Consider the following 22,058-nt stretch of genomic DNA (forward strand, 5'->3'; position numbering starts at 1 on the left):
AATGCATTAGAAAAAAAAGTCAGAATCAAATCGATCTGAAGGAAGAATCCAGTGGAAGGGAAGTGGGGAAGACAGGAGAGCGAGACCAAACTGAGCAATTCCCCGGCTTCATGCAACTCTTCTGATCTCAGAGGACAATGGCCACAAGCCCACCCACAGCTCCCCTGCTCCCCCATCCCCTGGGCCCCCCAAAGTCTAAACCCTCTCCTCATGCCCCCTTTCTCATTCCATCCCAACAGTAAAGGTGTCTGGTTTTCACAGGTACCTTCTTCTTCTAATCCTCTCAACCAATCCCTGAAGAGTCTCTCTTTTGTATCCATCTTCCTTTTCTTGGGGAAAGAAAGAATACTTGACTGTGACGCCCTTGGTGGTGACAGTTCCATCTGCTTCCTTCCTTTCCCTTCTCCCGGCCGCTGGCTCTGCTCCCCACATTTATTTTCTTCCTCCACCTCCTCCTTACCAAGCCCTGGTCCCACCACTCTCCTGAAACTGTTCCTAGTTCCCGAAATCCTACCCCGGTCTCAGAGAGAGAGGGTAACATTCCTATTTAATCACATCTCTCGCTCCCTCCGCCATCGAGTTTGATAGGTCACCAATGACCTCAGATTACTAAACACGATTTCTTTTCTGGTTCTCTCTCTCCGTGACGTCTCTGCAGCATTTGACATTGGCACCACTCCCTCCTAACTGACGTTTTCTCCTTGTTTTGCTGCCAGGATGTTATGCTATGCTGAGTCTCCCACTTTTCTAAAACTTAGGGCAATTTTTGTTTGTTCTTCTTATGCCTCGTTCTCTCAACTTCATGTATGTCCTAAGATTCATCCCTAGGCCCTCCTCCTTGAGAGGTGACCCATTGAATTAGCATCACCATTTACCCTTCCCATCCCAGGAGCTACCCCATCACCAAAATGCCGATATTTGCTACTGATGTCTAGATCAGTCCAGTTAACTGAACATCCCGAGATGACAGAAATTGTTCTATACCTGCAACTGTCCAATATGGTAGCCATTAGCCATATGTCACTAATGAGCCTTTGAAATGTGTGAGCCTGAATGAGGAACTAAGTTTTTATTTTATTTTTATGGAACTGTGTTTGCAGCTGACATGGCATTTATATCTAGTATGGGGTATTTCCAAAGCACTGAGAAATTTAGGGGAGAGGGGATGTATGAAATGGGATTTAGAGTGGAACCACATGGGGAAAATGTTACATGTGTTTTTACAAGAACTAAGTTTTTAACGTTATCTAAAGTCAATGAATTCTAATTTAACTTCAATGTACCACATGTGGCTAGAGTTTATTGTATTGAACAGCATAGCTCTTGATAGTTTCACTTAAACACCATCATTTCAGGCTGAACGTGGTCAAAACTGAAGGCCTTGCAGAAGATATTCATCCTCCCAGTGTCACTGTCCTTGGCACTACAACCCCACTCCACGCTCAAAGCACAAATGCTACGTTTTGTTTATCCCACTCCGATTCTTCACACGCAGCCTCTGATTCCCATAGATTCTACCTTGAAATATCCCTATTCTCTGTGCCTCATGGCCTCACCCCTGTTCAGGTTCTCATTCAAACATAGACAGTCAGCCTGGGTCTTGCCCCAACTGCTGATCTCATCTTACTCTAACACTTGTCCACCATGTCACCTCCTTGCTCTCTACCCACAGTGACTCCCCAGTTTTTCTTAATTCAAGGCCAAAATCCTTGTCTGGTTTTCAATAAGACACGCAGGAGAATGGCGTCCGCCAAGCCTGGTCAATGTTGTCTTCGATGGCTGTCCCTTGCTTGTGTGCACTTACACCCTCTCCTAGAGTTTCCTTAAAAAAAAAAAAATCCATTTCTGAGATTGTCCTTTAGTTATCTCTTGATGACAGCAAAATCATTTTACAAAGCAAATGATTGCAGATGGCAGGTAACCTTCAAAAACATTTCTCATCATATGGGATCAAACTACATGACCAATTTGTAAACAGCGGGTTTCTCACTGGCAACTAAATGCCCCAGCGATAAGCTAAATACGGAGAGTACACAAAAAAATAAAGTGTGCAATGTTCCCTTTTCAAACCCCTTTTGGGCAAAGACTACGGCTCTGCCAGCATTCAAGAACAATGACAGCCGATGTGCCCTTTGTCAACTTTCCCTCCTTCTCCTTTGAAAATGCAAACCGAACTTCTTCTGATACCCTTTACTGAGTGAGTCTGGAATCAGATACTATTACAGAGAGCAACCTGTGCTCCAGACGCCCCCAGCGGCCACTGCCAGTGGGAAGGCGAGGACTCAGTGTCCAGGACTCAGGGTTCCCTGGCCGCTTCCATAGGTGCAGCATGACTTTCATCCAATTCATATCTTGGGCTTCTGAGTAGGATATCATTGGAACGAGGAATTGTGAAGCTGAGAAGCTGGAAATCTACTGGTCCCATGCAAGCCCCTTTTTCTACAGATGAGTAGCTGGAACCCAGGGCTTTTCGCAGCCGCTCTGTGGCATGTGGGATCTTCCCGGACCGGAGCACGAACCCGTGTCCCCTGCATCGGCAGGCGGACTCTCAACCACTGCACCACCAGGGAAGCCCCCCAGGGCTTTTAACTCATGGCCAGAGCACTATCCTCTGTTCCAGGGAGAGCAGCCAGGTAGCTCCATCAAGGTGTCATTTCCTCCTTGTTGTGCCTTGGTTTCCACTTCTCTACATGAGCCTGGTGATTTCTATCTTACAGGCTTTTTCTAGGAATTAAATTAGATGCAAAAAGTGGCCTGCAAGCACCACTGCTATGGACTGAATGCTTGTGTCCCCCACCCCAAATTCATCTATTGGAGCCTTACCCCTCACTGTGATGGTATTTGGAGGCAGAGCCTCCAATCTGAGAGGTAATTAGGTTTGGATGAGGTCACAAGGGTGGAGTCCCGATGATGGGATCCGTGTTCTTATAAGGCAATAAAGGGACCAGAGCTGGTTCGCTCTCTGCGGTGTGAGGACAGAGCAAGAAACCAGCCGTCCGTAAACCAGGAAGAGGGTCCTCATGAGAACCTGACCATGCTGTACCCTGACCTCGAAACTTCCCAGCTCCGAAACTGTAAGAAATAAATATCCATTGTTTAAGACATCCTGTCTGTGGTGTTCTGTTACAGCAGCTTGAACTGACTAGGGCGACCACCCCTCACGTCCCATACGTAAACTCCTTCATTTCTTTATCCCAGAAGAAGACTTGTTAAGCTCTTCACATGATTTCATCTCATCCACTTGTGATCAAGAGAAAGTTCAGCCTGCTTACCTACACAGACCCTGCCCCATCTGACTCCATAGGTATCTCCCTCCGATTGCTTTGTCTTGAACCACAAGCTTCCATGAAACCAAAGGAAATGATCACATGTCAGGCTCTTCTCATTTCTGCTTCACATTTTGATGTCAACCTGAAAAGCTGCCAGGGCTGAGGCAGTGATGTGTAGATCAAGCTGCACTTCCTCATCCCTTTTCTAAATTCTTAATGAATCTAAAAGAATACACAGTTGGTGCCATATCCATAAGCTAGAACCTCTGAGACATGTCTGGAAACTATAATTCCATCACCACCAGCCTGAATGAAGGACTAATGAGTCCTCAGTTAACCTCAAGAAAAGGGGTGAAGGGAAGATGGCTCCCAACTGCTGTCAGGTGACACCCCCAGGGGCTTGGAATAGCAGATGCTAGAGATACAGGCAGACTCAGGGGTAGCTTTGCAAAGACAAATCGTAACTGCACTCGAGCGCCTGAGGACAGTATTGATGCTGAGGTCCACACAGGGTGGGAAATCCCTCGGTTTTCCCATCAAGACCAGCAAAGAAGTAAAGGGAGGCTCTTCGGGACATGGATCCCAGGGGGCCGGTCATCCCACCTGGAGGAGAGATCACTGCATCCACTGTGTCAACCAAACAGGACAAGGACTCTTCTGCTGTGCAACAGTGTGATCTTTGTCCTTCTACCTCCGCTCTGCTCACTCTGGATGAGCAGATCGGTATACTCTGGCAAATATAAACTACAGCAAAGACAATTCTTTCCTTCTCCCCTTAATATGGGTCTGAAAGATTTGGACCAGGACCCAACCAGTTCCAAACAGAACCCATTTCAAATTTTATCCCTACGTCACTCTCGGTGAGGTTGAACAAAAAGAGAAGAATTACTGTTCCCGTGAAAAGATTCGGCTGTTCAGGAGATGAGATCAATCTGAGGAATCTGACGTCCTCAAATATAAAACTCCACTTTTGGGACTTCCCTGGTGGCACAGTGGATAAGACTCCATGCTCCCAATGCAGGGGGCCCGGGTTCGATCCCTGGTCAGGGAACTGGATCCCACATGCATGCCACAACTAAGAGTTTGCATGCCACAACTAAAGAGCTGGTGAGCTGCAACTAAGACCCGGTGCAACTAATAAATATTTTAAATAAATAAATAAAAAATAAAACTCCATTTTTAAAACAGTGATATGGAAGAAAATCTCTGTGTTGTATTGAAATGTGATTTAAGGAGCTATTGGGTTTACAAATTCAGTGTAGGCGATAATGAAGATGGAACAATATGCCAATAAAATGGAGTGAACTGGAGCAAAGGTGGTGGAGGTAGCTACTAAGGCTGACTAGGTAAAATAGAACACACACTGGAGAAACGTGAGAAACCTGGAAGTCAGAGGAAAATAGCGAGAAGATGACTAATGTGAGTAAAAGAGCAAGAGAAAAAGGGGGCAGGTACAGGAGATCCAAAACAGAGCTGATATGAATTCCAAGAGAAAGAGTGAAGCAGATGAAGTGATCACCAAAGGATGCTATCTTTAGCTATCCTTCTACCTCCGCTCTGCTCACTCTGGATGAGCAGATCGGTATACTCTGGCAAATATAAACTACAGCAAAGACAATTCTTTCCTTCTCCCCTTAATATGGGTCTGAAAGATTTGGACCAGGACCCAACCAGTTCCAAACAGAACCCATTTCAAATTTTATCCCTACGTCACTCTCGGTGAGGTTGAACAAAAAGAGAAGAATTACTGTTCCCGTGAAAAGATTCGGCTGTTCAGGAGATGAGATCAATCTGAGGAATCTGACGTCCTCAAATATAAAACTCCACTTTTGGGACTTCCCTGGTGGCACAGTGGATAAGACTCCATGCTCCCAATGCAGGGGGCCCGGGTTCGATCCCTGGTCAGGGAACTGGATCCCACATGCATGCCACAACTAAGAGTTTGCATGCCACAACTAAAGAGCTGGTGAGCTGCAACTAAGACCCGGTGCAACTAATAAATATTTTAAATAAATAAATAAAAAATAAAACTCCATTTTTAAAACAGTGATATGGAAGAAAATCTCTGTGTTGTATTGAAATGTGATTTAAGGAGCTATTGGGTTTACAAATTCAGTGTAGGCGATAATGAAGATGGAACAATATGCCAATAAAATGGAGTGAACTGGAGCAAAGGTGGTGGAGGTAGCTACTAAGGCTGACTAGGTAAAATAGAACACACACTGGAGAAACGTGAGAAACCTGGAAGTCAGAGGAAAATAGCGAGAAGATGACTAATGTGAGTAAAAGAGCAAGAGAAAAAGGGGGCAGGTACAGGAGATCCAAAACAGAGCTGATATGAATTCCAAGAGAAAGAGTGAAGCAGATGAAGTGATCACCAAAGGATGCTATCTTTAGCTTCAGGACAAAAAAAAAAAAAAAAAAAAAAAAAGCAAAAAATAATCACCTCCTGTCAGCCCTGGGTCTGAGGCCTCCCTGCTCTTGAAGCAAGGAGGCCTAAGAAGGCCTTTGTCCACGGGAGAAGAAACCAGGAAAGGAAGAGACCATTCTCTCAGAAAACATGTGTTTTCTGTTTACAGAGGAGCCTGTCCAGTTCCCATGCTTTGTTCTTTAATATGGAACAAAAAAAAAAAAAAAAAAAAAAAAATGTGCACGGGGTTCCAGGCAATCACAATGAAAAAGTTACCCCACAACCAGAAATGTCCAGGGGACATTTTTAATTTGATTGGGAAAAAATTCTATAAACATCTTGGTGAGAAAATAAACACATAAATAAAGAGAATACGTGAGAAAAGGAAAACAATAATCAAGTTGGCCTCAAGTCATTTATAAAGCACTAAATACCAAGAGACAGAGGAGTGACAACAACAGTATTTTGAAATTTAAAAAATATATAACTCGAGTTCTATACTCAGAGAAGTTGTCTTTCATGTATTTAGACTCAGGCATATACGGGCTTAAAAAACGCGTTTGGCTTATGTTGTTATTGGTCAAATTTTATTTGGCATTATACTCTAATATAATAGCAAATATATTAAACCTTGTGGGCCATGCAGTCTCTGCAGCAACTACTCAACTCGGCCACTGTAGCATGGAAGCAGCCATGGATGATTTGTAAGCAAATGTAGATGGCTGTGTTCCAATAAAACTTTATTTACAAAAACAGGCCATAGTGTGCTGGTCCCTATTTCACATGGTAGATAAAGAAAAATCCAGAGCTCATGAATGAGTAAATCATAGTATATAATCAGAAGGTTATTTGTATTACTAAACTAAATTACAGAAAGATACAAAAGACAAGATAGGAAATATAAACATTTAACAGCAGTAACCGACATTTAAAACACAAAATTTTATTAACCAAAAGATGTAGGTTTCTGGAGGAAGGGAAAATAAGAGTGTGATAAACTTCCTCCCTTATGTGGGCAAAGGTGGGTGATAGGGATGGTTGTTTAAGAGAGAAACGAAGGTTTAAAAAACTGCTTTTGAAAAGCTCAAAGATAATCTCTAGTAGAATTAAAAATAGAAGACCACCTTTCCAAAATACTGCAGAATTTTAAAAGCAAAGAATAAAATGGTCCAGTCTGCAAGAGACAGAAAACAAAGAAAAGGAAGAAAACATAAAACCAGGAGACAAAAATCAACCCAAATATATCTGTTACAATCAGTGGAAATTAGTTATATTTTTACTAAGAGACAAATACCCAGATAAGACACGTAGACACTGAAAAATCCATTTTATGCAAGTTACACAAGCTGATGTATAAAAAGATGGGCAGGGGCTTCCTGGGTGGTGCAGTGGTTGAGAATCTGCCTGCCAATGCAGGGGACACGGGTTCGAGCCTCAGTCTGGGAAGATCCCACATGCCATGGAGCAGCTAAGCTCATGTGCCACGACTACTGAACCTGCGCTCTAGAGCCTATGAGCCACAACTACTGAGCTTGTGTGCTGCAACTGCTGAAGCCCGCGTGCCTAGAGCCCATGCTCCACAACAAGAGAAGCCACCACAATGAGAAGCCCGCGTACCACAACGAAGAGTAGCCCCCACTCACCGCCATTAGAGAAGGCCCATGCGCAGCAACGAAGACCCAACACAGCCAAAATAAACAAATTAAATAAATTAATTTAAAAAAAAAGACGGGCAAAAGTATGTTGGTAAATGCAAACAAAAATATATTAGAGATTGCAATATTAATTTTCAAAAATGTACCTATCAAGGAAAAATAAATAGGACAAAAAGTCTATTAATTAAATAAATAAATCTAAATAATACTTTAAATGAAGGTATCATTGACTTAATCTCTTAAGTAAAATGCATCCGCATCAACATATATAAAGTAAAACCTGTTAAAAATATAAGAAATAATTGGAAGAATTATTCCCAGTAGGAAGGTTTACCATACCTCATACCTCTCTCAATGTGTAACAAATAAAGTAGATCAGGGATAAAGGTAAAGATAATGAATACTGGATAAAGATGATCTTAAAAACATCCCTGTTAACGTTTAATTAATATATATCTTTCAAACATTAAATCTATTAAATGTGCTAATTATTGGTCATATATCAAGTCATTAAAAAAGCCTCAATTCATTTCATAAGCTAGAAATTATTGGATTCACATTCTCTGACCACTCTACAGTAAATTCAAAATTAATTTTTTAAAATGGGGGGATAAAAACACCCATTATTTTTTAAATTAACGAACAACAATAATACAAGGAATCCTCTTCTGTCCACATAGGGCTAAGGAGCTACTAAAAGAGGAAAAACAGAAAAACTGGATGAGAGTACTGCCTAGCAAAACATAAAGTAAAGAATTCAAGTCTGCTTGGAGGAAAATGTACAACTTTGGTTGTTTTTAATCTCAGACAGGAATAAATTAAAGTATGTGAACCAAACATTTTCCTCAAGTTAATATAAAAGAACAAAATATAACCAGAATAATAAATTTCTAGAGACTAAATTAGTGCACTGGAAGACAGAGCAAAGTGATTAATAACTCTAGGACACAGGTTCTTTGAGAAAACTAATGAAATAGACAATCTTTCAAGATATCTCAGTGAAGACAAAAAGCAACAAAACACAAGTATATGAAGTGGGAAATGAGAAAGATAGAAAAGAAATGAAAAATAACAGAGTTTCATGTAGAATTCTGTGCTAAAATGTTAAACCTCAATGAGAAGGAAAATAGAAAATAAGAAAACAAAAATTATCAAATCTGACAATCAGAATAGACCACTATCCATGCAAGAAATAGAAACCAGTCTCCGAGAGCTGCATCCATAAAAGGAGCTGTGCCCAAATGTTTTATGGGCAAGTTCTTTCAAACCTTCAAGGAACACATAATTCTTACGCTATTTAAATTGTTACAGATGGTAGAAAAAAAACGGAGAGTGTCACAATTCGTTTTATAAAGTTAATATAAACTCAGAGCCAACATGCAACAAAAACACACTGTAAAATAAAACGATAGACTCATTTCACATAGAAATACAGATGCAAAGCAGAAATAAAATACTTAGTATAATGCAGTAACATACAAAAGAATAATGTCACTGATCAGATAGAATTTATTCCAAGAATATATGGATAGGTTAATATTAGGAAATAAAATTTATCAAATCAGTATCAATGAAAAATATTATATGGATGCATATTTAAAAAGCAGCATTTGATAAAATTAAAAATTCATTTTTGATAAAATTGTTCTATAAACTATAGAAAGATATGTCCTTGACATGATGAAGGGTACTGATCTAAACACCAACGTGTTGTATCTAACGCTGAAATACCAAAGCAGCATTTCCTGACTTTACCTTAACAATCATTTTTCTAGGACGTGATAGTAAGTGTGTTTAAAAGTAAAGTTTAAACAATAGTCCGAAAGTAGTTTGGGAAGTAAATGGAGAAACATGTCATATATTTTTTATTGAAGTAGAGTTGATTTACATATGTCATATTTCTTAACAGGAGGTCTCAATGTGATAAAGATGTCTCCTTTCAAATTAACCTATACATACTAAAAATTATGATTAACAAGTGACAGGATTTGTGTGTGTGTGTGTGTGTGTGTGTGTGTGTTGGTGTTGGTGGGGGTAAGAGATGTAACTTGACAAAATGAGTCCAGACTTTTCCTGGAAGAACGTGCAAAGACAGACAAAATCATTTTGAAAACAATATTCATCCAGAGCTTCCCCGGTGGCGCAGCGGTTAAGAATCCGCCTGCCAATGCAGGGGACATGGGTTGGAGCCCTGGTCCGGGAGGATCCCACATGCCATGGAGCGACGAAGCCCGTGCGCCCCAACTACTGAGCCTGTGCTTTAGAGCCCGCGAGCCACAGCTACTGAAGCCCGCACACCTAGAGCCCATGCTCCGCAACAAGAGAAGCTACCGCCATGAGAAGCCCACACACCGCAACGAAGAGTAGCCCCTGCTCGCCACAACTAGAGAATGCCCACGCACAGCAACAAAGAACTAACCCAGCCAAAAATAAATAAATAAAATAAATAAATTTATTTTTTAAAAAAGAATATTCATCCAGGGGCCTTAACCTAGAAAATATTAAAATGTATTATGAAACCACAGCAGTTAAAATAATGTAGCACCAATATTAGAGAGATAGATATAAATGTAACAGAAGTGGGAGTTCCAAAATCGATTCAGGATCCTCTCTAATACAACAAAGGTAGTTTTCCATAGTTGCCGAATATGTATAAAGATTATAACATTGTTAAATACTCCTGGTCTTTATTCCCTTTTTAGTGAACCTATCTCTCTCTCTCTGCCTGCATCCATTTGCCATTGCTGTTCCATAGAAGATGGATGCCCCCCAGGAAGGAAGAAGACATGGTTCTGAGGAGGGTCCCATTTAGCCAGAAAAAGGAAGGGAAAGCCTGCCACATCTGTCCTCCACAGGTGGACTGTGGGGAAAAGTGGGGAAGGAGGTAGTGAAAAGAGGCAGCCTGGTGTTTGTTCTGAGCTCCCCTCTCAACAGGGACCACAGAGGCATTTAAGAAGATAAAGGTGGTAGCGAAGGTGCTTTCCCCCACTCTCCATTCTGGGCATCTGGGATAGGACACAGGAGGGCTCTAGCACCCATTAAAGTGACAGCCAGTGTGGGTGGGCAGAGAGTAAGTCTGGGTTGGCACACCTGTTTGGTGTGGTGTGCTTGGGTGTGGAATGAGACGGTGTGGCGTGGAGGGGTGTGGAAGGAACCCACAGGGCTCTCCATACCTTGAGACAGGGATGAAACATTGCTGAGGGTTTAGCTCAGAAGCTTGTGAAAGGTGATCACGTGGGCTGTTACGGATAAAGTGACTCCTTGGCTAATGCCCACAGAGCAATTGTCACCCCAGCCAGGAACCAAATGGAGACACACATAAACTTTTGAGTGTCTGTAGTCGCAGTAAGGACTGAGTGGGGCTGAGTCATCAGGTGGGTCAATGGTCCATGGGGGAGCACCCTCAGACTTATTGGGAGACAGCTGCGTGATGGCTGGGGACTAGCGCCTGGGGACTGGTCACTAGACTAAGCCAACATCCCCAGTGCAGGAAACTAAAAATCACCATGAAAGGTCAACCGAGGGCCCAACGATTTCCTCTCTCCCAGACCCCAATAACCACGAGGTTATGTGTGCCCCTGATTAACAATTTAGCAGGCAAACCTGAAAGGCTGAGTTATCCAAGGGGGGCTGAGTATATAAAGACGCTGCTTAAGTGACTGGATTTAACTGAACTTATTGGATTCAACTAAAAGTGTGTGTGTGTGTGTGTGTGTGTGTGTGTGTCTGCGCTGGAGTTCATGAAAAAGATCCTATCAGTTTTTGAAAAATAAAGAAAGTACATTTTCTCAGCATGTCTGAATATAGCATGAGAAAGCTGGCAACCCAGGATATGAAGTGATAAATGTTCAATGTATTCAATAATCTTACAAAAAGAAAATCAATGACTTAATAAAATGTGGCCAAAGAGCACAGATGAGCAATTTCACATCACAAAATCGAAATATAAACATGGGGGGGGGAGGAAATTTTCAAACAGTAAAGAAACATGCAGTTTCAAAATGAGAAGCCACTATGTAAGTGTCCAGTTGGAAAACCAAGTAAAAGGGCTAAAAGACAGTGAAACTACCAAAGAAAATGCCTCAGGAAAACATCCCAGCCTCTGAACCTGAAACTATGAAGTAACAAAGCACAGCAATGCTTAGGTCACTAAGTATCGTCTCCTTCAAAGTAATGACTTGCCGGTGTGAAAGTAATGACTTGCCGGTGTGCAGCTGGTTTGAAAGCGGTGGCTGTTGCTCAAAGCTTGGTTAGAACTTACAGGAGACGTTTTCTGAGCCTGCACACTCTTTTGAATATGACGGTAAATCTCTGTTGACACACTCGTCTTGCGGAAAAGAGCCACAATTAACTTAAAGCCAAGTCTGGTCAGACTATTTGTGATTGGGGAAAGCTTTTCTCGTAAATCTGCTCTGGAGGCAACGACAGAAGAGGCGTTCAAGAGCTATGGGGCAGCTCACAGAAATAAATATTTTCAATCACGAGTGAGAAGAATCCTAGTTGGCAGGATACCTCTCAACTGTCCTGTGTAAATGTCTCCCAACTGGTCCATACACAGTCCTCTTTTCACTAAGCCTTTGATAGTTTAAAATATAGACTTGATCATGTCATCTCTGCTCCTGGCTCTCTTCAGATAAAAACACAAACTCATAATATGACTTTAAAGGCTTATTTGGTCAGACCTCTTTCTGTCCAGCTTCATTCGATACTAGTTTTCTAACAGCCTTTCATCTCTGGCCACACTGGCCTCCTGGAAAATCCTCATTAAGCACCAGGCCAGTCCTATCAGAGTTTTTACCCATCCCATTCCTTCCCTCCTCCTTTTAGCCAATGAAGAGTTCCTCATTCTACAGATCTCAGCTCAAAGGTCAAGCTCTCCTTCCTAGTAAGACTCTTTTGCCCTCGTGCCCAGGGTCACCCTTATCCACAGCGTAGGTTTCCAAGGTACAACCCCATCGTCTTCATTGCACTTTTTATGTGGATATCTGATTAATGTCTATTTCCCTGTGGAGATTAGAAGCCTGCAGGAAGGCAAGCACCCAGACTGGTGTTTACATGGTGCATCGTGTAAAGCCCAGCGTATGGGGAGTTCTCCATAGATAACTGGAGGATGAAAGAGAAATACTGTGTGATATGCTTGTGAGGAAGAGGTGCTGCAGGATGGCCACAAAAATCCCCTCATCCCGTTATGGATCTGCTCCCCCATCAGGAGGTGAGTCTATTTCTCTCCCCCCCTTGAACGTATACTGGCCTCATGACTTGCTTTTCCCACAGAATGAGGCAGCAGTGACACTGGGCCCGGTCTGGGCCGCTCTCTTCAGAAGCCCCGCAGCTCCTGCCCTCTTGGAGAGAGAACTGCCACACTGCAGGAGAGCGAGTCTCAACCCCTGGAGGAAGAGCGGCCACCGATTCTGACATCCAGCCAGACAGCCCAGTGAATTGGACCTGGACTCATCCCTGCCCCACAGAGTCACAAGCCATAACGTGACTGCTGCTTCCAGTTACTATGTTTTGAGATGCCTGGTGGTACAGCAAGAGTAACTGAAAAACTGGTCTCGTGTTAAAATCACAGTGGCTCGTAGATTCTCTCCACCCCGTTATCTCTCAGAAGTCAGCCTTTTCCACAGATATCAGGGGCCTGATCTTTTGTACCTGCGGCGAAGCAACATAGTCTCGCGTTGTCTTGGGCGTGCACAAGAGTCAGAGTCGTTATGTCATTATATGTACTCGCCCCTTTTCCTGACTGTCTTTCACGTCACCATCTGAGACTTTGCTATGTATTTAATTGTGCAGATTTTCAGCTCCACTAGGGCAGGGATTTTTTTTTTTTAATGTTTACAGTAATCGTATTGCTGGTTGTGCCGTTATGTTTATTCTAAGAGTGTTGTATGTATGCTGTGGGATAAAGCAGATGAGTATTTATTTATTTATTTGGTCACGCCAAGGAATGGCATGCAGGATCCTAGTTCCCTGACCAGGGATCGAGCCGGCGTCCCCTGCATTGGGAGCGAAGCGTCTTAACCACTGTCCCGCCAGGGAAGTCCCGGCAGGGATTTGTTTGTCTTTATCTCCAGGGATTCTCTAGCTGCCTGGCACATACTACACACTCAATGAAATTCTGCAGATTCAGTGAAGGAATCATTCTCTGTCTCACTGCTTCCACCTGATAATCTCCTTGCCAGTAGTGCCGTTCCCCGAACACTCCATCTTAAAACTTATTCTCCCTCCTTACCATGTGCTGTCTGCTGCCTTTTTTATTTTAAACGAATTCTCAAATAGTTGTTTTCCACCTGAACCACAGCTCAGCCCAACGCTGTCTCCTTTCATTCAGAGATAATAGCAGTGGCTCAGTCTGACAATAAGGCCTGTTTTGTATTTAAATCAGATAATGTGCCCAGAGTTCCGACACATAACCATATGTTCAGTAGATGTTGCCCCCCTTCATCCCTTTTCTTTCTGATGCTTTCTTTTTCTCAGACCTCCAAGGGCAGCCACTCCTCATGGCAACATCCTGCATCAACATATGTCAGTGGGGACTTCCCTGGTGGCGCGGTGGTTAAGAATCCGCCTGCCAATGCAGGCAACACAGGTTAGAGCCCTGGTCCAGGAACATCCCACATGCCACGGAGCAACTAAGCCCGTGTGCCACAACTACTGAGTCTGCACTCTAAAGCCTGAGAGCCACAACTACTGAGCCCGCGAGCCACAACTACTGAGCCCGCACACCTAGAGCCCGTGCTCCGCAACAAGAGAAGCCACCGCCATGAGAAGCCCGCGCACTGGAACAAAGAGTAGCCCCCGCTCGCCACAACTAGGGAAAGCCTGTGCGCAGCAACGAAGACCCAACACAGCCAAAAATAAATAAACAAATTTATAAAAAAAAATATGTCAGTGATGGTCTGTGAATCATGTCAATTCAGATAAGATTAACATTTATTGCCATTTGCTCTGTGTTAGGCGCTATGCTAGGCATATTTTATGAAAAAGAAAGCCTGGGTTGAAATCTCAGGTCAACACTTTTCCCCCCAGGACACTGCCTTAAGTCCTGTTGGCCTCTAGACAAGAGGATGAAATAAGCAAAGATGATGTACACACTTCAGGTGCCCAAGCTTCCTTGAGGCACAGTTATACCCTTCCTTCTTTCAAATGTTGAAGGCTAACACCTTCAAATTCTCTTTATTTAGCTTCATGATCAAAACTTTTTTTAAAAAAACATTCACTCTAAGGTATAAATGACTGATAACGACGTGAAGCACGATTCCCGTCCCCTCCGCCGAAGGGGTTCTCAATTTCAACCAAACATTTAGGATGCGGAAAGAAAACAACTCTAGCAAGACTTAGACTTGAGAGCAGACAAGTTAGATTCCTACTTGAAATCACACTCTTCAGTCCAGCAACCAACCCAGCCCTGGTAGCGGGGAGCTGGGGAGAGAGTGAAGTAGAGAGTCCAGGAGGAGACAGAACCTTCTCATAAATCCAGAGGGACCTTCAGCAATGAAATGGAAAGTCCTCACTCACCTGGTCATCCTGGTCTGGTTCTTACACAGGTGGATGCTTCACCTCTCAGCTTTGGACACTGCACTCACTCATCCCTGCTCTGGTTTTAGTTTCCAATCCCACTGTTCTCTGGCAGCCTAGCGCAAACTGATAAGCTATTCTTCCCAAGAGACTACTTGTTATACTTAAGAGCTCGTGTCCCTTGTGTATAATAACATAATGGCATGTTTATCCTTCTATTCACATTTTGCATGAACTATGTACTTCAGATAGTTACTAAAAACAAATAACATCTCACTGATGGCCCAGCAGACGTCGTGCTGTCTTCAAGTCCCTGCTTAGTCAACTGCAATACTTCTAGAAGCTTCTGTAGTGATCTCCAGACACAGTTCATTGTTCTATTCCTCAGCACTTGTAATACCACATTGGGGACCAATCTCACAGATTTGTGATAATCTTTTTCAATTTGTCTCCTTAACTAGACTGTGAGGCCCTTGAGGGCAGGGAATGTGCTTTAGTCATTTTTTTGTTCTGTCTAATGCAGTGCCTGGAATTTATTATACAGCCATAACTCCTGGAAGAAATAGTGTCTTACTAGTTTAGTGTCAGGAAGAAAATGTGGACCATAGATGTGGTAGGTTCGGTGATCTTGTGCCCATCTTCACTTCAACATTACCAGGTCTCCAAGACAGCAGATCCGAGAGGGAGGCTATGATTAGACCAGAGTCTCCCTTCCCCTGGAGGACCTCAAGACCCATTCTATCATGCTCATCTCCTTGGATAGCTAAGCCACCATCAGCAGTCCCAAACTCCCAATCACCTATCTTTTCCTAATCACCTGAACTTTTTCCACCATCTAACTCTGTATGACCCCTAATCTGATCTAGCCTATGTCCCTGCACACACTCCTCTTTTTTTTTCCTAACATCTTTATTGGAGGATAATTTCTTTACAATGTTGTGTTAGTTTCTGCTGTATAACAAAGTGAATCAGCTATAGCACACTCCCCTTCTTTACCAGGGTCCCTAGATACAGTCAGTCATCAGCAACATTCCCTATCACCCTCAGCCTCTTAGCTGTGAGAAAGCAGCATCCAGCCTTCTTGATTGGCCTTCCTTGAAATTTATGACCCTAAGTCTCAAACCCATCCTCAGGACCTCCTAAATGTCCATGATCTATGTACTCCGTCATCTCAAAGATTAATCTTTCACATCTTCTTTTGCTCCTCAAACCTCCCTCCTTTCCTATTCCTTCCCCACTCTTAGGTGATGATCTTGATTCTTGCTTTTTTCTTTTCAACTCAGCTCAATTTACTGAAGATAGGGAATATAGATACCACAGGGTAGTTTCATATACATTTAGATACTTGGTTCATTTCTTTTTAAGAATGAGCAGAACGATACAGAAGGGAACCTGAAGAAAGAGGAATTAAGCTGATGTCTAGTTTTATCTGTCTGACTCCAATTTGCTCCTGAGGTGCAAAGCAAAGCGCAAGCAATTGCCATTACCCACATCTAAAATTTAACTCTCACAACAATGTTTTTGGCTTGGGAGTGAGGAACACCTGCTTTTTAAAAACTCGCATGTTTTCTATTCTCTTGGTCACTATGAAATTTTAAAATAACTTAGTTGTAAAAATACATAAAATTCATCAAATTTTGACATGATCTTGATTCTTATCTCATTGAGGATATACATATATTTGGAAGAGAGCTTTACCTTCCTCCCTCCATACCTACTGCCTCTGTGCTCATACACCCTGGTTTCCCTGTCACTTCTAAACCCTCTGGTCTCCTTCCTCGCCTACACCATCTCTCTATTCCATCATTTCCAACAGAATATAAATATGATATCCTGTCTCCCACCTTTGAAAATTCTCTCTAGATCCTTCTAGCTACACTGCATTCCCCTGCCCCACTGTCTAGCAAAACCCTCCCAGAGAGTTGCCTGTTTTCACTGTCCCCACTTCATCTTTCATTCTCTCAAGAAAGCACACCGTCAGGCTTTTGTCTCCATCACTCCACGGAAACTACTGTCCTCAAAGCACCTCCTCATATCACCAAGGACCTCCACATGGCCAAGTCCAATGCTGATTCCCCGTCCTCCTCTGACTTGGCCTAGCAGCTGCATGTGACACAGCTGATGACTCTTGCCTTGGTGAAACATTTCCATTCAGCTTCGGGGGCACCAGGCTCTCCTACCTCCCTGGCCACTCCTTCCCAATTTCTTTTGCTGGTTGGTTCTCCTTTTCCCGACCTTCAAATATCAGGACGCCCCAAGCCTCGGTCCTTATCTCTCTTTTCTCTCCAGACTTTCTCTCTTGCAGATCCTTCCATTTCTGTGGCTTTAAGTATGGTGATGTATCCCAAGTTTATATCATAAGCCCAGCTTAGCACCAAATTCATGTATCTAACTGCCTACTTGACATCTCTACTTAGACATCTAGTAGACCCTTCTCAACATGTCTGTACAAAATAGGCACTTGTACTTCACACTCCCACCAGCCCCTTACGACCTTTAGTTTTCCCAATCTCAGTAAAACGCACTACTATTTACCCGGTTGTTACGTCCCCAAACCCGGGACTTACCTCTAGTCCTCTCCTTTTCTCATATCCCATGTCCAAACTTGTCAGCTCTACCTTTGAAATAAGTGCCGAATGTGATCACTTCACACACCCCCACCTGTCTCACCTGAGTGCAGGGCATCCTCACCTTTCTCTCCTTGACGTCTCCAACAGCCTCCTAACTGGTCTCCCCGTTTCCACTCTCACTCCAAAATAGCCCTCACTCCTCCCAGAAGCCAGAATGATCCTTTAAAAATATAAGACCAGCCACTCACCTGCTAAAGCCCCTTTGATTGAATGGCTTCCCATCACAATTAGAAGAATATGCAAATTCTACTTTGGCTTAAAAGATAGGTCAGGTTCCTTCCCACCTCTGCACTTGCTGTTCCCTCTGCCCAGAAAGCTCTTCCTTCCAGACTTTGCAAGGCTTGCTCCTCAATTCAGTCAGGTCTCTGCTCAAATATCACCTCTTCAGAGAGGACTTTTCTGACCACTCGCCACGATAGATAGAGCACCACTCTATCCTCTTATTCTGTTCATTTTTAAAATACTGCTTATTAGTCATTGACTTCTTAAGATATATTTGTTTTTGTCTATTTCCCCCCAAAGATTGCAAACATCTTACTGCAAGGATTCTTCTGCCTTGTTCATCCTAAGTGTCTAGAGCAAGTGCTTAATAAAGACTCGACAAGTGAACAGGGAGATGCATGAAAAAATGTGCAAACTTCAGGAGGAAGGGATGGTATGCAGACAGGCAGGTAAGCAGCCAGTGGCACAAGTAAAGAGTGTTATTTAAAGAAATTCAAAACTCTGATATAATTCTAGGAGCAGAGAAAGCAATAATGATGAAAGGCCAGGGAGTGGGCTTGGAAGGGCCTCTCAAGCAGCCATGTTGGGTAGAAATTTCTGCAGTGATGGAAATGTTCTATATCTCTGCTGTTCAAAACAGTAGCCACTGGCCACATGTGCCTGTTGAACACGTGAAATGTGGCTGGTGGGACTGAATATTAATTTTCTTTAATTTTAACTTACATTAAATAGCCACGTGGGGCTGGTGGCCATGGCGTTAGACAGCAAAGCTCTAGAACCGGAAGAATCCCTTCCCCCGACTTGTGATTACAGGATAATAATGCATACCTCACTGAGTTATTGACAGGACTAATGATGTAAAATTGTCAATATCTGAAACATAGTTAGCCCTCAAAAAATAATAGCTGCTATTACTACACAGCGTTGCAAATTACTTTCAGTACATGCCATGTGAATTGGCTCTAAAGTAGAGAAACAGACCTTTATTAATTTTTTGATTGTAATTTTTTGTTTGCCAGAGTTAGTGGATAACCAATGTGTGGGTCTATATTTGAGCTCACAAACTAAAAATAGCAAACGACCATTTTGGGATCTCAGGAAGGCCTTCCAGAGATAGACGACAATTCCAAGTGGATCAGCTTAGTTTATACTGAACTAATTAGCTTGACAACAGCTAATTTAGCATTTGGGAAAATTGGATTTGTAACATTACTTTATTATTTTCAAACAGTGTCATCTGAAGCTTCCTGAATGATTTTGGATAAGAGTAGTGTTTGCTTTAATACTTGGTATTAAAATAAAACGGAATGTATTTACTTATTGGAAACATTATGTTGAATTCTTTAAAGGTTAAATTGGTTTGGACATAATATCATTTTTTTTTCTTGTCAGTGGCTTTCTTCCACACTGAATCCAGAAAACAAAATGAACACAGATACAGAACATAAGCAGACCGCTACAACTAAACCTTAATAATCTAATCTAATAATAAAATTACACGTTTTTTCAGAATAAGCATGGTGCTCACTTTTAGGACACAAGAACCTGCAGTCCACAGCAGCAGAGGTGAAAGTGGCATTCCATGGCCCCTGCCTAAGTGCCTGGTGGAGACTGAGACTTGAAATCCGAGGATGGATGTATTTAAATTAAACACATGCTTTAAGGCATTAAGAAAACTTGACCTTCTTATTAAGGAGACCAATTAATCTGCTTCAGTAGGATGCCACTTTGCAGTAGTTGAAAAAGTGCCCTAGGACGTTATATAAATGAAACCAGAGCAGAAAGGGAATGAAAATTTACTTTTCTGCATAGGAGCCTTTCCTTAACTGCCCTCCCTAGCTTTGCTGTTTGAAATGCAGATCCTTTTTCTTCCACCCCTGGCTGTGAGTCTGGGGTAGCATAATGGGAAGAGGGTGAAGACTCCTAAATGCTAAAATGAGGTGCTGTAAAGACTTACCGATGGGCATCACTAAGAAAAAAGGCAGCCAGCAGAGGACGAAGCAGCCGACCACGATACCCAGTGTTTTGGCCGCTTTCTTCTCCCGGGAAAACTTGAGGAGTCTCACGGAGAAGTGTGTCTTGTTCTTGGCGCTGGACACCCCGCTGCCTCCTACCGGGACATTTTTCCGATGGATGCGGAGCGTCACCTGCTCCGAGTCCGACTTGTCCGTCTTGAGGCCGGACTTGAGGCCCCGGCTCTCCCTCTTGGCCACCACGTAGACCCGGCAGTACATGACCAGGATGATGGTCAGCGGCACGTAGAAGGAGCCGAGCGCGGAGAAGAGCACGTAGCCCGGCTCCTCATTGATCTGGCAGATGGTCTCGTCCTCCGGGGCCGGCTGCCTCCAGCCGAACAGAGGCCCGATGGAGATGACCAGGGAGAGCGCCCAGACGCAGAGCAGAGCCATGAGACCCCTCTTCTGCGTGACGATGGTGGGGTAGCGCAGCGGGTAGCTCACGCCGATGTAGCGGTCGATGGAGATGATGCAGAGTCCCATGATAGACGCAGTGCAGCACAGGACGTCCACCGCCGCCCAGATATTGCAGAAGACCCTGCCAAAGGCCCAGTAGCCCAGGATCTCGAAGATTGCGGAGAAGGGCAGCACCGTGGAAGTGAGTAGAAGGTCGGCCACCGCCAGGTTGACGATGTAGTAGTGAGTGACCGAGTGCAGATGCCGGTGGCAGGCCACGGAAAGGATCACAAGGATGTTCCCCAGTACCCCGAAAAGGATGAGGCCCCCCAAGATCACCCCGAGCAGAATGGCCTTGGAAATGTTCACCGGTGGCGGCGGGTGGGTGCAGTTGGAGCTGTCCGAGGCATTTCCAGAGAAAAACACCATGGTCCCAGCCGGGGCCGGGCGAGGTCCGGCTCTTGAGGGCCACTCCGGGCCTGGGCGGAGGTGGGAGCGAGGGAGCGGGGAGTCAAAAGGTCTCCGCTCCGGGGAGCCTTGCCTGCTGGCGTTGTCTGGGGGTAAGAGAGAGAGTACGGGTGGGAAGCAACCCGCGCCAGCCCTGGAAACCCTCAGAAGGCCACGCAAAGGGGCAGGGCATTAAAGGCAACATGGCCATGGGTGCGCGGGGCTGCCCGCCGACCCTCTGCACCAGCAACGCTGGCCCGGGGCCCCAACTCCCTCCCTACGCGAGACTCAGCACGGAGCTCGAGGAGACGCGATGCAAAATGCAGTCCCAGAATTACGCGAGTCCCCCTTCCTGTACTGTCGGATCCGTCCGGGTGTGAAGACTGAGCATTCTGCACATAATTTGGAATTCAAACATCCAGCGCCTGTCTCTCCCACAAACCACAAGCACGTATGGGTCTGCCGTCGACTCTCAAAGGCGGGGACCGTTGGCATCTGGGCACTTCTCCCCACCCGCAGTTACCGTCAGTGTGGCTGGACTCATGGTAGATCCAGCTTCTAGGCGCGCAGGCCGGGGGACGTGGATGTGGAATGTTTGCCAAGACCGAGGCGGCTGCGGAGCGTCGTTTGCCAGCGTCCTCCTGAAAGAGCGCAAAAAGAAATGCGGAGTGTAATCCAGGCGCCCTGGGGAGCGAGGCTGTGCCCTGCCTCGACTGGCGGTCGGACCCGGCGGGGAGTCCCGCCGACTCTGCGACCCCGAAGCGGTTCGCCCAGCAGCAGGCGAGCGCGCGGGAGGGGACCGCGAGCCGTGCCCCGCCGCTGGGAATCTGCCCTGGCGCGCTCCGCCGCGCAGCCTCTCGCGGGGTTCGCGATCCGAAACACACACACCCCAAGCTGCAGCGCCCGGCGGTCGGACTGCTAGCAGGCGTGCAGTGAAATTAAAATCCCAGAGCCCGAGAAACGCGATTGAGGCTGACGGGCGTGCAGCGCCGAGCCAAGCCGGTGGAAACCCGGAGGATCTACCCGGTTGCCACTTGAACAGGTTGCTTCGCAGTCACCTGGAGGAGGCGGCCTGGGAGAGGGAGCCGCTGCGACCCGGGGACCGCAGGGCCAGTGCCACGCGCACGCTCACGCTCGAGGAATTCACACTTGAGTGTGCGGAGAGCGTCGGTCTGTCGACCAGCCAAGCCGGCCTGAGAGCCGCGTCCAGAGCAAAGCCCTCGCGACCCAACGAGGGCTGAATGCGACTTAGATCGGTCCAGGATTCCTTTCCTAGCCAGAGGATCAGCGGTCCCGGAGGACTCGAGCCTCAAGCCACACCCAGGCGGGCTCCGGGGGTCCAAGAAGAAGAGTGGGAGCGGGGAGCGTCATTCTGTCTAAGGGGCTGTGCAGGCGGTAGTCACTAAGGATTTTGTACAGTAGGTGTAAAAATCAAGTCCGCGCGCCGGCGGACAGGGGAAGCCTCGTATTTTCCGAGCTGGGGACCACGGTCTGCG

General features: G+C 44.8%; 1 protein-coding gene across 1 annotated transcript in view; it reads right to left on the bottom strand.

The window, feature by feature from the left end:
- ADRA1A (adrenoceptor alpha 1A) overlaps window positions 1–20,623 on the bottom strand; it is an 82,201-nt gene extending 61,578 nt beyond the window's left edge. Inside the window, exon 1 of the mRNA XM_024767738.1 lies at window positions 19,662–20,623. Coding sequence (XP_024623506.1) covers window positions 19,662–20,544 — 883 coding nt within the window. The 5' untranslated portion in view covers window positions 20,545–20,623. The remainder of the gene's footprint in view (window positions 1–19,661) is intronic.
- Between the last annotated feature and the right edge of the window lie 1,435 nt (window positions 20,624–22,058).

Source organism: Neophocaena asiaeorientalis, unplaced genomic scaffold, assembly GCF_003031525.2.
Source record: "Neophocaena asiaeorientalis asiaeorientalis breed wild unplaced genomic scaffold, Neophocaena_asiaeorientalis_V1.1 scaffold523, whole genome shotgun sequence".
Taxonomy (NCBI): Eukaryota; Metazoa; Chordata; class Mammalia; order Artiodactyla; family Phocoenidae; genus Neophocaena; species Neophocaena asiaeorientalis.